Source organism: Zonotrichia albicollis, chromosome 30 (assembly GCF_047830755.1).
Source record: "Zonotrichia albicollis isolate bZonAlb1 chromosome 30, bZonAlb1.hap1, whole genome shotgun sequence".
In the NCBI taxonomy this organism is placed as follows: domain Eukaryota; kingdom Metazoa; phylum Chordata; class Aves; order Passeriformes; family Passerellidae; genus Zonotrichia; species Zonotrichia albicollis.
In genome coordinates, this window is record NC_133848.1 from 2825672 (window position 1) to 2842233 (window position 16562).

The window sequence follows — 16562 nt, forward strand, 5'->3', positions numbered from 1 at the left end:
TCAGCACTTAACACATGGAGCAGGAGAAGATTTTCCTTTTGCTCATGTGATGCTGCAAGTGTGGCAGGCTCTGCCCTTGGCTGGAAAGGGCAGGAGTTGTGGTGTGTGGTGTGAGCAGGTGGAAGAAAAATGTTTCAGACCAGCCTGGCAAACCCTGTGTGTTGCAGTGTTTGCCAGGAGCAGTTCTTTGGTGGATTTGTTGGCTTGGCCAGTATTTCAGGTTTTGTGGTGTTGCTGATGGGGCAGCTGTGCTGGGTTTGTGATGCAGTGTGTGTGTGGTTTCCTTGCAGCTCGCTATCAGAATGAGCTGGCAGGTGTGGACACGGAGCTGCTGGCTGAGCGATTTTACTATCAAGCCCTTTCTGTTGCACCACAAGTTGGTGAGTGACTTCCCATGAGTTTATAGTTGTTAAAATCATGTTGCTGCAACGTAAGAACAATATAGTGCTGCTGGTGTAGTACAATATAGTGATATAAACTGGTTAGGTTTATATCCTGCAGCTGAGAGAGGACTGCTTTTATCCTCTGGTTAAAGTTGCTTCCTTCAATAACTTCTTTTGCTGGGCTTTTAGATTTTTGAATTGGATTTTCTCTGTCTCTGCTGGGAGGTTTTCAGGTGATTTTTTTTTTACTGGCAAGCCAAACAGAGGAGTTAAAGTCACTGCTTTTTGCCAGTTACCTCATTGTACTCATCTGAAAAGCTCAGACTTCCCTGACTGTGGTGATGCTGCACCTCTGGGCTAAGCACAGATCCAGCTCCCCATTGCCAGGAGCAGAGCATTATCAGTCACCTTCCCCTTTTACCCATGAAAAAAAAAATCTCATGTGCTGCTTCCTCCTTCAGAAGTGCCTCCTTCTGGGAACACATCAGTGCTGGAGAAGAGGCTGTGTCATACCTGAAGTGTGTGATTCCAGCCAAATGTCCTCTACATGCTGTCTATGCAGAGTTCTCACTGAACTGTTTGAAAGGCTGTTCCCAAATAAAAGTGGCAGAAGTTTCTGCACCACAGGAGCTGCAACAGAGCTCTCAGATGCTGATAAGATGATGTTTCTGTCAGGGAATATGGAGTCAAGGCCACATCACTGTTAATACAAAGGAGGAGGTGTGGTTTGCTCTTCTGTCTTACATAGATAACTGGCACAAGGTGGGTAGGATCTAAAAGCTCTGTAAAATGGAAAACAGACCCTGCATGGTTGAAGGATTGAGTAGTCCAGACTTTTGTACTACAGCTTTACTACTCTTTGTGTCTCCTGACTTCCCTCCTATGTGGAAATGTAGTGAAAGGGAAAGGATCTATTTTCTAGCCAGGGCCATTGGAGAATTCCAAGTAAATTCCATTGCCCCTCTCCTTCCTGACAGGAATGCCCTTCAACCAGCTGGGGACACTGGCAGGGAGCAAGTACTACAATGTGGAAGCAACCTACTGCTACCTACGCTGGTGAGTTCCTGCAGATCTGTGTGTCCTGAGCAGGGAGGCCATGCCCTGCTGTGGGGGCCATTTCCCCTTCTTACTTGGAGCTTGGCACTGGTTTTGGCAAATGAATTTTAGGGGAGGGGAAAGAGATGAGTTTGGTTTGTCCTTGAGTGGGACTAATGAGAGTGAGCATTGGTCAAACCAAACCAAACCAAACCAAACCAAACCAAACCAAACCAAACCAAACCACTGTGCTGGTTACTAATCACCTGTGCAGGGCTGCACCTGGAGGGCTTCCTCCAGGCTGGGAGTGGGTTGGAGGTGCTGAGGGAGGCACCCTATGGTATGAGCAGGGTAGAATTCCTGGCTTGAAGGCACTGATTGGAGAATATGTGTAAGCAGGGCAGGTGGAGGCTGTGAGGCAGCTCAAGTGCAGTTTGCAGCCATTGGAGGGAATTTAGGTGCCCAGCATGTCCAGAAAGCAGCACTGGCTGCCTGTGCTCATCCCTCAATGCCTGAATAACTTGCTAGTGAGTTAAAGCCCTAAGGTGTGAGCAGCCTTGTGGAGAGATAACTTTGGCTGTGTCCTGTTTTGGTGCTTTAGCATCCAGTCTGAAGTGTCCTTTGAGGGTGCCTATGGGAACCTGAAGCGGCTCTATGACAAAGCAGCCAAGATGTACCATCAGCTGAAGAAATGTGAGACCAGGAAGTTGTCTCCAAGCAAGAAAAGGTAAGAAGGGAAGGAAAAGGAGAGGAGCACGCTGAGAGTAATGTCTTTGTGGGAAGTGGAGCTGGTAGATGGGCCATTTCAGCACGGTGATTGTTCCCAAATTTTGAAAGCCCCACTCTAGATCCCAATCTTGCTGTCTTGAGTCATAGTTTCAGGAGCAAAGCTAAATGCTGGCCAGGTGTAGAGTTTGCATTTAGGGATTTTCTCACTCTTCCCTGGAGTTGGGGACTGTTCATGAGGGTTGGGGCTTAGTGGTGAAAGCTGGAAGTGTATAAACTGTCTTCTTTCTCTCTAATTTCATCAGAATGGACTTTTCAGTTGATTTACCTGTTAACAGAGCTCTGTCAGCCCAGCCCTGTCTGTGATAGGGCACCTGATTTACAGTGTTTTCTCCTCCATCTTTTTAGAGGAAAAGACATTAAGAGGTTGCTGGTGAGCTTCATGTACCTGCAGAGTCTTTTGCAGCCAAAGAGCAGGTAAGGTTATGGTAAATTGTGTCTTCTATTGACAACTGACAGGAGCAGGCACTCAGAATTGGAAGGGATGGTTTCCTGTAGGATAACAGTGCCTGTGCTGAGGCTTTCTGCCAAAAAGCCTGAGATTTTGCCCTGTCCATACATGGAGCATGAAGACTGTGTTTCCAGGGGAGGCTGAAATACCAAAGGGTTAAATCCTTGGTGACTTGTCTAAATCTAAATCAAGCCAGCCTGAGTGCATGCTGAGGTCTCTGTGCTGTGCTTTGGTGTTTGCTTACCCCCTGCACTCAGCAGATGCTTTTTTCTGGCAAGCCCTGTGTTCAGGCTGATGGGACAGCAGAGAGTTGCTGTCCACACTTGTGTGAGGCTGTTCACTGCACTTGGAAGTCTGTAACCAAACACCTTGTTCAAAGAAACACCACAACCTGGTTGTGTTGGAATAAATGGGAAGCTTTGTATAGCTGTGTGATTTTGGGCGTTTTGATTTTTTTATTGGATTTTCTCTGTCTCTGCTGGGAGGTTTTCAGGTGATTTTAAATAAACCTCTTGAAACAGAAGAGGTGTTTTAAAGGGCTTAAATACAAGCTGTAGTTAAATTCATTGTTGAATGGTTTAGATTGAAGGGGACTTTTTGGGGCTCTGGTACTTCCCCAAAGTAGTGTTCACTGTGAAAGTAGATGTAGATGTGAAGTTGATGAGCTTGCTCAGAGTTTCATCACACTGAGTTTTGATTGAATCCAAGGACAAAAATCCCACACCTTTCTGGTCCCCTTCCCAGTGTTTGACCACCTTTAGCATAGAATTTTTTTCTCCTTGCATCTGATCTCATTTTTCTTTTCTGTAGTGTGTACCCATAATTTCTCTTCTTTTTGCTGTGCACCACTAAGGAGAGTCTTATTCCATCCTCTGTAATCACCTGTGTGGCATCTGAAAACAGAAGACAACCCCTCCATGCCTTCTGTCTTTCAGGCTGAACAAACTCAATTCTCTTTGCCTCTTCTCTTACATCATGTTCTCTCTTCCTCAGCTGGACTAAATCCAGTTTGTCAGTGTGTTTTTGTTTGGTGTTTTTATTTGTCCTGTGGACCCAAAGATTGGATACAGTGCTCCAGAGGCCACCTTGTGAGTGCTGGATGGAGAGGAGAACACATCCTCAACCTGCTGGCTCTGCCCTTGTTCATGCAGCCCAGTGTGGGATTGGCTTTCCAATACTGCCTTACACTGAGGTGGAACTACAAGAGTCCTCTAATATCCACTCAACATGTATTTAGAACATAAGAAATTTGGGAATTACTTTAATTTCCCAAGCACACTTTCCCCTGAAAAGGCTTTGCTGGAAATTTCACAAGCCACGTCTGTTTTGTAACTGGGAGGCTCCCACAGCCCATTGGATTGATCTCATGGATGCTTCCTTTGAAGGACTGAATAGCTCTGGAGGATTTTGGAATATTCTGGGCTGCAGGAGAGATATGAGAGGAGGAAAAACTGAGTCCTGTGTGTGCGGCAGTGTGATACTTTTCACTGAGCAGTTCACCTAGCACTTTTGCTCCCTTTAGCATTTAAGTGCTTTGTGTATCTTAATGGCCACTGCTGAGCTCCCAGGGGAAAATTAATCTGGTTTTTGGTGACCCTCTCTAGGTATTGTTTGTCTTTAGTTAAGCAGCTTTAAAGAGGAAAACATAATCTGATTAATGTCACTTACTTCCCTGGTGCTTCATCCTGCCTAGTGCTGAAGGACAGCCTAACTGCCAGTTTTGGTTCAGTTTCTGGGCAGACATGCCAGGAGCAGTCTTATTTATTTTTCACTCTTTTTAAGCTCTTTGGATTCTGAGCTGACATCTCTCTGCCAGTCTGTGCTGGAGGATTTCAACCTGTGCTTGTTCTACCTGCCCTCTCCTCCTAACCTGAGCTCAACTAGTGAAGATGAAGAAGAGTATGAGAGTGGCTACTCCTTCCTTCCTGACCTCCTGATCTTTCGCATGGTCATCATCTGCCTTATGAGCGTCCACAGCCTCAAGAGGGCAGGTGAGCAGTGCTTTGTTTGGGAATTTCCTGGTGAGCATCCAGCAGCACAGCCTGGGGATGCTGTCTGAGCTGGTGTAGTGCTCACATCCTCCATCCCACTGTGCTGTGTGCCTGCAGGTTCCAAGCAGTACAGTGCAGCCATTGCCTTCACGCTGGCTCTCTTCTCTCACCTGATCAATCACGTCAATATTCGCCTCCAGGCTGAGCTAGAGGAAGGGGAAAATCCTGTCCCAGCCTTTCAGAGTGATGGCACAGGTAAGAGAACAGAGATGGCAGCACCTGGGTCTCCCAGGCTGCCTGCCTACAGGGCTGTCTTTCCCCTTTCTCCCCTGGGCATGGGTTTTGTAGTGTGTACTGAGGTGTATTGATTTTTAATTTCTGGTCTGGAATCCCCAAAGGTGGTTGATGTGCTGAGTTGTCTCTACTTGGATGCTCTTTCTGAGTATCTGAATCACTGCAGGATGGACATGTTACTTTCTTTACAAGGAGATTACTTTCTGTGTCTCTTGGCAGCTCGTTCATCATCTGTTTATCCCAATCTGAGATTTTATTCTCTCTCTGTGCTGTTGTTTACTGGCTGTTTACTGAGGAGATGATCTTGGGTAAAACACCCAGGCTGAGGGAGGCAGAAGGGGCAGAGTGGGGCTGAAGGAGACAGGCCCTCTCAGCATACCTCAGTTCTGCTCAGGCAAGGGGGTTTTATTGAGCAGTGACTGGAACTGCTAAACCTTTCCCCTGCCAACAGTCCATTGGCAATACCTCACTGAATGCAGGGTGAGGGAGTTTCTGGTAAAAGCAGCAAGGAATGACCCCTCCTCTGCAGGTTTGGAAGCTGTCACAGTGATTCAGGGCTGCTAGAAAAGCTCCATGCATGTTGGTCAGGAAAGAGATTGGTCAGGTCAGTGTAGTTACAGAGCACATGTCCCTGCCCTGCTCTGTGGGTCACTCAGCTCTTTGACAGTAGAAAGTTGGGGAGGAGAGTGAGAATTCAGCTGTGTTCTATTCTGGTTTAGCAGCCTTGAGCACTGAGGCTGCCTGCTAGCAGAATATTATATATATTATATATAGTACTATATATATAGAGTATTATATATATTATATATAGTACTACATATAGAGTGTTATATATATAATATTTAGTATTATATAGAGAGAGTATTATATATATTATATATAGTACTATATAGAGAGTATTATATATATTACATATAGTACTATATATAGAGAGAGTATTATATATATTCTATATAGTACTGCCAGCTTGGGCAGTAGGAATTCTGACTTCCCAGGTGCTTTTAGAAAGTGAGTCTTTCTTCTGGGGTTGCCTATTCTGCAGTGGAAGACACTGATGGAGGTGATGGCTGATGTTTGCAGCCCTGGACCCAGGGCTGGCCAGCAGCAGCCTGTGGGACACACTGTGACTGTACCTTTTATTCTCCCTGTAAATGCAGATGAGCAGGAGCCACGGGAGCCTGTGAACTCAATTGAGAAGGAAGCTGAAGCTGAGCTGGCCAATCATCAGCCCAGTGAGGAGCAGAGGAAAAATGATTGCAAGAAAAGCAAGAAATATTCTCGTCTGTCCTGCCTGCGCCGCCGCCGGCACGCCCAGAAGGTGGATGAGAGCGACCTGAGTGAGGGCTTTGACTCTGACTCCAGCCAGAGCTCCATCAAGGGCAGTGATGGCTCAGAGAGTGGCTCAGAGAAGAGTGATGAGGAAGCAGAAGCTGCTTTTGATGTGGAGACAGACTCCGACATGAACAGCCAAGAGTCTCGGTCTGACTTGGAGGACATGGAGGATGAACCGGGTGAGGAAGGAAGCAGCCAAGGCAAAAGTGGGCCCAAAGAGGCCTTAAAAAACTGTGTGGATAGCAGTGGCCTGGGGGACTCCAAGAGCCCAAGCATCTCTAAAAGTGAAGCTGTGGATCCAGCAGTCAATGGGCCAGCTTCCCTGAGCACTAATGATGCAAGCATAGCCAGTAATCTGCAGGCCATGTCCACCCAGCTGTTCCAGACCAAACGCTGCTTTCGCTTGGCTCCCACCTTCAGCAACATCCTCCTGAAACCCAGCAGTGAAGCACCTGCCTTGAAGGATGGCCTGGAGAGCAAGCCATGTGTCAATGGAGATCTGGAGAAGCCCAGCTTGGCAGAGCAAGGTGAGGGCCTTGTTATTGCAATTATGTGTAGAAAGGTGCAAACTATAGCAGTCTGTTTGCTAAATTTACCATTTCTCATGGTGCAAGCTCTCTCCTTTGGATAGGTCTGGAGGAGCAGGTTGGCCAGGTAGTGGGCAGGCCTTGGGTTGGTCATTTCCTGACACAGAAGCTTTACTTTTACTGCCCAGCATGCAGGAATATGTGCACTGAGCAAAGGAATCACCTGTGGCCAGCCAGGATTACCAGAACTACCATTGTTCTGCACACTAAATGCTGAACAGCTATGATAGTCACAGGCCCACAGGCTAGTTTGTTTGGAAGGGACTTGAAATATGAAAGCCGATGTCATTTCATCTCTCTTTCACTAGGCTCCTCCAGACTGCATCCAACCTGGCCTTAAACACTTCAGGAATGGGGCAGCCACAGCTTCTCTTGGCAACCTGTGCCAGAGCTTCACCACCCTCACAGGGAGCAATTTCTTCCTAATACCACATCTAAATTTGCCTTTCTTCAGTTTAAAGCCATTCCCCCTTGTCCTACACAGGACCTTGTCAAAGTCCCTCCCCAGCTCTCTTGGAGTCTCTTTAGGCCCTGGAAGGGGCTCTGAGGTCTCCCTGGAGCCTTCTCTAAGCTGAGCACCCCCAGCTCTCCCAGCCTGTGCCCAGAGCAGAGGAGCTGCAGAGCCCTCAGACCATCTCTGTGGCCTCCCTGGGCTCACTGCAGCAGCTCCTTGTCCTCCCTGTGCTGGAGGCAGCTCTGCAGGGCAGGGTCTCAGCAGAGCAGAGGGGCAGAATCCCCCCTCACACGCTGCCCACGCTGCTGGGGATGAGCCCAGGGCAGTGTTGGCTTTCTGGGCTCCCAATGTGCTGAGCTTCTTGTCAGCCCATCCCCCCAAATCCTTCCCAGGGCTGCTCTCCATCTGTTCTCCCCCAGCCTGTTTGTGTTTTGGGGTGCCCCAGTGCAGGTACAACATTTCTCCTTGCCCTTGCTGTTCCCTCTGGGCTTGGCACAGACCCAGCTCTCCAGCCTGTCCAGGTTCCTCTGGTGCCATCCCTTCCCTCCAACCTGTGACCCCACCACACACCTCTGTTGTCAGCAAGCTGGCTGAGGGTGCACTTGATCTCAATTTGTGACACCAGCAGAGATGTTAAAACATGTTGGTCCCAAGCCCTGAGGATGCTCCTTGTCACTGCTCTCCACTTGGACATGGAGCTGTTGGCTGCAGCTCTTTACCCATGACTATCCTGCCAAGTCTTTGCTCACTAAGTGATTTATCCATCAAATCCATGTCTGTCCAGTTAAGAGACAAAGATCTTGTACAGGACAGTGTCAAATACTCTGCACAAACCCAGGTGGGTGAGGTGAGTTGCTGTTCCCTCATCCTCCACTGCTGTAACCCCATTGTAGAAAGCAAATTAATTTTTCAGGTATGATTTGCTATAGTGAAGTCATTTTGGTTCCAGAGGATGATTCCAGCAGGTATTAAAAATTGCCTCTTCCATTTTCCCTTTGTGAAATATCTAACCACACACTTAGTGTTGCTTCTGGTGACATGGGATGACAGATGATCAGCCCAATGCTCATGTAGAAGTTAGTGTGGAAGATGTGACCCAGGTGCATGTGAGAGGAGCTGAGGGTGTCTCTGTGACCCCCCAGATGTGCCTCACTGACTGTGCATGCTGAACCCCTGGGAGATGTGCAGCAGGTGGAGCTGCCATGTCTCCAGTTCCACACAACTTACACAACTCAGTGATGTTCTGGGCAAAAACAGCTGGAAAGGGAGATCTGATAAACTACAGGGAATTGTTTGTGTTTCACATAGAACTACATGGGCCTGTTCAGTCTTGTTTTCCGTTCCTCCCAGCTTCCCTGGAGCAAGGAAACATTCTGCTGCCAAATCCAGCTGGCCTACAGCACTGGCAACATCCAGGCTTTGCCTGGGCCAGCATTTGAAGGCACAGTATTAGATCATGTTAGTGTTGACTGGCTCCTGGCACTGCTCCATGGCCACATGAAAGAGATGGGGGAAGAAACAAATGGGCTTTGGTCTGTTTAACCCTTTTCCTCAGTGGTTTTTGTGCTGTTGTGTGGCCACAATGCCTTTACAGGTGTAGAAAATGAGAGATGGAATGAGTTCAGTGTGAACTTTTTAGCTTTGAGCTCTCCTCATGTGTGCTGTGTCCACACTGCTTTTTTAGGGTGTAACACTGTCAGTGGTGGGTTCTGAATAAATAATTTCCTTTCTTGTGACTCTGAGGGTTTATGGGATGCCCACAGCTGTGCTGATGGGAAGCAATGGTAGACTGGAAATGAGGATCTGTAGCAAAATGTGGATGATTCCCACCTTGATCTCAGCTCATTTGTGTCACTTGTGATTCCACTGGCAATGGCTTTGAGATCCTCACCTCTGGAGAGTTAGAAGAGTGAAGAATATGTTCAATATTTAAAATTCTCTGACTCACAGGACAGCCCTGCCATTTCCTGCTCTTGCCTGGCTCCAGGCTGGGAGCATGTTGGCCTCAGGGCTCTGCTCCCTGCAGGAACTGCTCTGGGCCCTGGCACTGCCCCACTCTGTCAGCCTGGAGGCTGCTGCAGAGCTTAGGCATTGGTCAGACCCTCACAGGGAGATTTTAACCCCCTTATCCCAAGGAGAAGGAAATGCAGGGGTGATGCACTCCAGTAACAGCACAAGGGCCAGGGACTGGTTTTGTGAGGATGTGTGGAGGCATCTGCTATTTCAACTCAATTGTTACCAGCCCAGTGCTGTTCTGACTTGACATCCAGGGGATTTAACAGCTGCCATCTTGTGCTTGCCTTTGTTTTCCAGATGATGTGTCTGACTCTGAAGAAAGCATTTCAAGTAACAAATCCTGCAGAAATGAGCGATCCCTTCAGGAGAAGTTGGAGATTGTGACCAATGAAGGGCTGCTGCTTACTGTCAAGGTGTTCCTGGACTGGCTGAGGACAAACACAGACCTCATCATTATGTGTGCTCAGGTGGGGATGGTGTCAGGGCTCTCTACAAGGTTGTGGCAGCTTCCCTGGGCTGGTTGCAGTCCTGGGCAGAGGGTGATGTTATGTCCCCCACAGCTGAATTAAGCTAATCTGGGCCTAAGGAGGATGGTGAATTTTACTCTTCATAAAGTATTCTGGGGGTTGTGAGGTGCTGGAAGGCCCAAGCTGCCTAGTTGTTGTATACATCTGTCATGATTTTTTCTATGGCCTTTTGTGTTCTGTTCCTGCAGAGCTCTCAGAGCCTGTGGAACAGGCTGTCTGTGCTCCTGAACCTTCTGCCTTCTGCTGCAGACCTGCAGGAATCAGGTACTGGAGAAGGAAGTGGCAATGTCATGTTTCACCAAGCCTAGTCATCAGTGATTCCCAGGGTGTGTGAGAGCCCAGGGAGGGAGATTTCCTAGTAGCAGCTTTTATAAGCACAATAGGAAATAAAGCATGCATGTGTTGTTTTTATTTGTTTAGCCACCATTCCAGTTAAATACTGTCCCATGGTCTTCAGAATCATATAATCATAGAACATCCTGAGTTGGAAGAGACCCCTCACCTCACTCCAGGATTGAGTTCAACTCCTGGCCCTGACGGGACAACCCCAAAAATCACACACAAAAATGCTGTATTAATGCAAGAATGTGGCTGGCAGCATACTGAAACACTGGCACCAGCATGTGAGAATCCATGTGTGGCCAGCAGGAGTGAAATTCACTGCCAGTAGCAGGAGTAAGGCTGTGATTTTACCATGGTAATCCTGGAAAATAATTTCAGAGCTCCAGCTGCTCATGATGTGCTCAGTGCCTCTTCAGGGCTGAGCCTGAAGTTCCCAATGGTTCATGAGAAGCCGAGTTTAAACAGGGCTGCTCATCAATAGGTGGGAAAGCTGTCCCTCCAAACAGGAGATTTCCCAGAGTCCCCTGGCAGATTCTTTGGGAGATTTAACTCTTTATATTGTGGGTGGGCTGGTGGTTCCTCCTTAAGCAGATGCTCACAGATCGTGTTTCATTAACACCTCTGCCCCAACCATTACAGATCATGTGCCTTAAAGCAGTTCCCCTCTTAGCCCCCTCACCAGTTCTGCTCTCCTTCTGTCCCTCCTGTCCAGGGCTGGCCCTGTGTGATGAAGTCAAGGACATGCTGAGTGATGCTGAGCTGCCAGACCTGAAGGCCAACCTGCTGCTCCCTGAGGACGTGGCCCTGCGCAATCTCCCCCCTCTGAAAAATGCACACAAGAGGTTCAACTTCGAGCAGGACCGGCCCATCTTCTCTGCACTCGAGGAGGTCAGTTGGGCTAAATCCTGGAAAAAACCAGATACAGCCTGGATTGTTGTGTTATGTGGTTGCTTTTCCTGGCACTGAAGGCTTGAGCAGAGGTTTATAGAGCAGGTGTGCCGGGGTGCTGCTGATGTTTCCTGAGATTTTCTTGGGTTGAGGAAGCCCCAGACTCGCTGGCACTGTGACCGTGTTCACAGGGGTCTGAGGATGAGGGAAGAGATGAGGATCTGACTCCATGTTTCAGAAGGCTGATTTATTATTTTATTATATATATATTATATTAAAACTATACTAAAAGAATAGAAGAAAGGATTTCATCAGAAAGCTGGCTAAGAATAGAAAAAGAAGGAATCAATAACAAAGGTTTGTGTCTCAGACAGAGTTTGAGCCAGCTGACTGTGATTGGCCATTAATTAGAAGCAACCCCGTGAGACCAATCACAGATGCCCCTGTTGCATTCCACAGCAGCAGATAACCATTGTTTCCATTTTGTTCCTGAGGCCTCTCAGCTGAAAAAATCCTAAGGAAAGGATTTTTCAGAAAATATCACAGCTACAATTCACCTTGCAGCAGTTTTGGAAGGGCTGTGTGTCCATGGGGGAATTCACTGTGACAGTGTTCCCAGGGGTCTGAGAGTGAGGGAAGAGATGAGGATCTGACTCCATGTTTCAGAAGGCTTGATTTATTATGATATATATTACATTAAAACTATACTAAAAGAATAGAAGAAAAGGTCTCATCAGAAGGCTGGCTAAGAATAGAATGGAGTCATAACAAAGGTTTGTGGCTCAGGCCCTGTGTCCAAGCCAGCTGACTGTGATTGGCCATTAATTAGAAACAACCACATGAGACCAATCCCAGATGCACCTGTTGCATTCCACAGCAGCAGATAACCATTGTTTACGTTTTGTTCCTGAGGCCTCCCAGCTTCTCAGGAGGAAAAATCCCAAGGAAAGGATTTTCCATAAAGGATGTCTGCGACACTGGCACCCCTGAACCTTCTGGCCTTTCCTGCAGTCTCAGAGATCACAAACATCTATCAGAACTGGGAATTTAATATCAGTTCCTGCCTTTTTCATAAGTGTGAGCTGCAGGTGGGCACTGCCTCAGGCTCACCCTGCCTGTGGTGGCTGCTCACTGCTGTTCTGCCTTGCAGTCTGTCGTGCGCATCTGCTGCATCCGGAGCTTCGGCCACTTCATCACCCACCTGCAAGGCAGCATCCTGCAGTTCAACTCAGAGCTTGGCATCTTCATCAGCATAGCACAGTCTGAGCAAGACAACTTGTTGCACCAGGCCCAGGCTCAGTTTCACATGGTGAGTCGGTAGAGGTGAATGAATCCTCTGTATTCTCTGTTTCCTGTAGGTTACTGTTAGGTTGTAACTATAATCACAGATCTTTGGGGGGAGATGAAAGTTCTGTTTTTTAAAGCTGTTCCACTTTTCACTCTGGAAGTGTATATTAGTGTCAGCTGTGTGTTTCCTGCTAACTGATCTGGAAGTTTGGTTTTGTAACTAGGCTGCAGAGGAAGCTCGACGGAACAGGCTCATGAGAGACATGGCTCAGCTTCGGCTGCAGGTAGGAGACTGCAGTTCCAGCCTGAAAACCAGCAGGGTAGTGGCTGGAATGTCACAACCTGGGAAGGGAAGGGGGAACTCTGCTCCTGTCCCACACAGAGGCAGTAACTCCATTCTGCATAGATTGAACTGTAGAGTATCTCAGGTTGGAAGGGATCCCATAAGGATCAGGAGTCCCAATTCCCTGCTCCTCACATGAGACTTTAAACTGAATGCCCATGAGTGTAGTTCAGGCACTCCTTGAGTTCTGGCAGGCTTGGTGTGACAGCCACTTTCCTGAGGAGCTTGTTCCTAAATGTTCAGCCTGAACTTGCCCTGATGCAGCAATGAAGCTAGAAATGAAATGTACCATTTCCTCCATCCCATTGCTACTCACTGGAGAGAGCAAGTCAGCACCTCCTGCTTGCTGACCCCTTGAGGAAGGTGTAGGCTGTGATGGAGTGGTCACCCTCAGCCTTCTCTGCCCCAAGCTGAGCAAACTGAGTGACCTCAGCCACCTGAGGCCTTTCACCATCCTGGTTGTCCCACTCTGGACACTCTCTAATATTTCAGTGCCCCTCTTACATCAAGGTGCCCCAAACTGTTCCCAGTACTCAAGGTGGGGCTGCACTGGGCAGTGCAGAGTGAGATCCTCTTCTCTTGCTGACCCTGTGTTGCATCCAGCCCTCTGTTCTGTATGCTTGGAGTTTGGAAGGGCCTGGTGGGGCTTTGCAGGGCAAGTCTTGTCCTGTTTGGTGATTTGTTTCAGCATCAATGTGATGCGAGTGTCTTTGCATGTGTGTTTTCAGCTGGAGGTGTCTCAGCTGGAGGGCAGTCTCCAGCAGCCCAAGGCACAGTCAGCCATGTCTCCTTACCTGGTTCCTGACACCCAGGCCCTCTGCCAGCACCTGGCTCTTGTCAAGCAGCTGGCCACAAGTGGGAGGTTCATCATCATCATCCCTCGAACAGGTATGGGGACTCCACAGCAGGAAACTGCAGGTGGCTGCCCCCTGACCCTTCTGTGCTGGGAGCAGGCCCCAGGGGCCTGGGTGGTGGCTTTCTCTCGTCCTTCACTTCATTTGGAACAGTTGCAGCACCCTTTTGATGTGTTGCTTTTGGGGCCTGTTCTGTGTGTGGCCCACGCTTGGGATTTTGACAGAGTGTGTCAGAAGAGCTGAGAAGAGAGAGCTCCTGTTCCCTCTATGCCTCTCCTGTGGGAGCTGTGCATTGGGCAGTGTTCTGTGGAATGGGGAGTACTTGACACTTCTGGATTAGTTTGCAGAAGTGGAACTGTAACCAAGATGGTTTTGGGTTTTTGGTTTTTGTTCCTGTTAGTTATCGATGGCCTGGACTTCCTGAAAAAGGAGAACGCCGGTGCTCGGGACAGCATTCGGTATCTGGAGGCAGAATTTAAAAAGGGAAACAGGTGAGAGCAGGACAGGGTGGGATTTTCCTTTGCTTTTGGAATGGGTGGGCTTTGGGTGGGAGCAGGCTGTGGATCCCTTGGAGCAGAATGAGGAGTGGGCCAAGGAAAAGCCAGAGTTCAGGAATGGGAAGGAGCAGATGCAGCAGCTGGTTCTTCAGATGTGCTGGTAGCTGCTGCTCAGCTGTGAAGTGCAGAAGCTTCTGAGCAGTGGTGGGGTTGCATCTCTGTTGTTGTATAAACTGGAGCAGTGACCTTTACCACTGCACTGAGTGCTGGAGGAGCTGAATTGTGCCTGGGTGCTCTGCAGAAACACTGCTGAAAGGACAAACTGCATCTCTGGGGTCAATGTCTGGGCTGGTGGGCTTGAGACGTGGGAATGGTGCTGAGGCAGGGAGGGGATGGGAGGGATTCACAGAGCATTCCTTGCATGGACCTTTGGGTGTTAAATGTGGGTTGAGGGAAGCCCTGCAGCACCCAGAGGAGCTGCTGACTGCAGCCTGTGTGACACTCTCCATATGAGCTCAGAGACTCTGCTTTCTCCTCAGGTACATTCGTTGCCAGAAAGATGTCGGGAAGAGCTTTGAGAGGCATAAATTGAAGAGACAAGATTTAGATGCCTGGTAAGATTTCAGCATCTGAAGATGTCTGAGCTGGGCTCACAGCAGGCAGGTGGCTTTGGGGAGAGGTGTTAGCACTGGGACCCATTGCAGAGCTTGTTCTATGTGAATAATGATGAAGTTCCTTGGAGATAAGGACAGCCACCTGTGCATGTTACACAAAGCACTCTGTGCTCAGAAAGGTCTCAGAAAAATCCTTAATGACAACAGGAAAGCAGCTCTGCTTTCCATTTATTGTCCTGAGCAGATGTGGCCTTCCTGCTGACCTTCCCCTCTGTTTCTCTGTTCTGGCAGGAATCTCTATAAAATCCTGGACAGCTGCAAGCAGCTGACAGTGTCCCAGGGCAGTGGGGAGGATGACACCACGGGAATGGTCACCATCATCACAGGCTTCCAGCTGGAGGACCCCAGCTCCTTCTCAGTGCCCATGCAGGTCAGTAGCTCTTGTCTGCCTGAGCTGAGCCATTCTGCTTCCTAGCAAGGATATCATGTGATTGATTGGAAAGAGATTTTTTAAAATGTTTTTACTTTGGCTAATCCCTGAAGTTTGGTTTCCCCAAATTTTTATGTTGAGATTCTGTATTCCCTCAAGGCGTCTTGGTTTTGTGATACAGAGTATTCTGGGACAGGTAAAGAATTTAATTCCATGTCTCTGCAGGCCTCTTGTACCAGAGCAATGAGAATTGGGAGGATTTGGCCTTCCAGCTGTGCCAGGCTGCTGGAGAGTCCCCAGGCTGGGAATGGCAGCTGCCTTGCCAGGGCAAGTTAAAAATTACCCATCTTTTTCTGTGTTTAAAAATTAACCACCTGTTTTTCTGTGTTTGCTTTGCAGTCTGCCATCCAGGCAGCCGCCAATGCCAGCATAGAGATAAAAAATGTTCTGGAGTTCTACAAGCAGTGGAAAGAGATGGGCTGATGGTCAGAAAGGCATCGGGTTGGTGAACCTTTCTCTCCCCCTCTCGCAACGTGCAGCGTCTGAACGAAGGAAACAACAATCTGGGCGACACTTAAGACACGAAGAAGCAGCAGCAGCAGCAACAGCAACAAAAATACCTACCCAAATGAATTAAAAAAAAAAAAACAAAAATCCAAAGTGGGCACGCACACTGACACCCTCCACCTGCATCCTGAGCAGACAGGCTGTACAGCTCTGATGGAGCCAGCTGCTCTGAGAGAGGCCCCTCGGAACGGGAACGGCCGGGGCAGAGCTCTGCCCTTCTCCCAGTGGGCAGAGATGGGCGAGAGACAGGCAGTCCTTCATCCCCCTCCTTCCTCCCAAAGCTTGCTTGGCCAGCAGGAGCAGGCTGGTGGTTCAAAGCATGGACTTCACTTCAGCAAAACCAAACCAGTGCAGCAGAAACGGAGCCCTCCGCCGTGGGGAAGAAGATCCAAAGAGTGTTTTGCTCTTGTTTGGCAATCTGGGGACAGGAAAGTGGATAGGATTTCTCTCCCCCCCCCCATCCCCTCCTTTTGAATTAATTATTTTTCAAGGGTTTTTTTCCTTTTAATTTTTAGTTTTTATATATATGAATAATATTAAACAAAAAAAGAAAAAAGAAGAGTTCCTTTGGGGTTTTGGATACTCTTCCAACATCAGAAAGAAAAGGAAACACTCTATTTAAAAGGGGGAAGAAGCTCTTAATATAATTTTTTTTTTTTCTTAGAACAAGCATATTTATTTCCTTTCCCAGGCCCCCATGGAGCAGGCTCAGTGCAAAGGGATGTTGGCCTGTGAGGAGGGAGCAGCCCCACGTTGCACTCCACTCTCCCTGGGAGCTGCACACTTCATGAGCAACACAAGCTCCACCACGCTGCTCCAGGGAGCCCACAGGACTCTGCCTCCATCCCCAGCTTCTCCCACTATGCATTAGACCTTGGAGAAAA

The 16562-nt window shown here is 48.4% G+C and overlaps 1 protein-coding gene across 2 annotated transcripts in view; it reads left to right on the forward strand.

Moving 5' to 3' along the window:
* Nucleotides 1–15765, forward strand: part of SMG5 (SMG5 nonsense mediated mRNA decay factor) — a 28386-nt gene extending 12621 nt beyond the window's left edge. For both annotated transcript variants that reach the window (XM_074529104.1, XM_074529105.1), the window contains 17 exons: nt 291–380; nt 1361–1439; nt 2020–2145; nt 2553–2621; nt 4438–4646; nt 4764–4901; nt 6098–6799; nt 9627–9796; nt 10045–10120; nt 10911–11086; nt 12237–12395; nt 12598–12657; nt 13445–13604; nt 13971–14061; nt 14607–14681; nt 14973–15111; nt 15511–15765. In XM_074529104.1, coding sequence (XP_074385205.1) covers nt 291–380; nt 1361–1439; nt 2020–2145; nt 2553–2621; nt 4438–4646; nt 4764–4901; nt 6098–6799; nt 9627–9796; nt 10045–10120; nt 10911–11086; nt 12237–12395; nt 12598–12657; nt 13445–13604; nt 13971–14061; nt 14607–14681; nt 14973–15111; nt 15511–15594 — 2603 coding nt within the window. In that variant the 3' untranslated portion in view covers nt 15595–15765. The remainder of the gene's footprint in view (nt 1–290; nt 381–1360; nt 1440–2019; nt 2146–2552; nt 2622–4437; nt 4647–4763; nt 4902–6097; nt 6800–9626; nt 9797–10044; nt 10121–10910; nt 11087–12236; nt 12396–12597; nt 12658–13444; nt 13605–13970; nt 14062–14606; nt 14682–14972; nt 15112–15510) is intronic.
* The last annotated feature ends 797 nt before the right edge of the window (nt 15766–16562 follow it).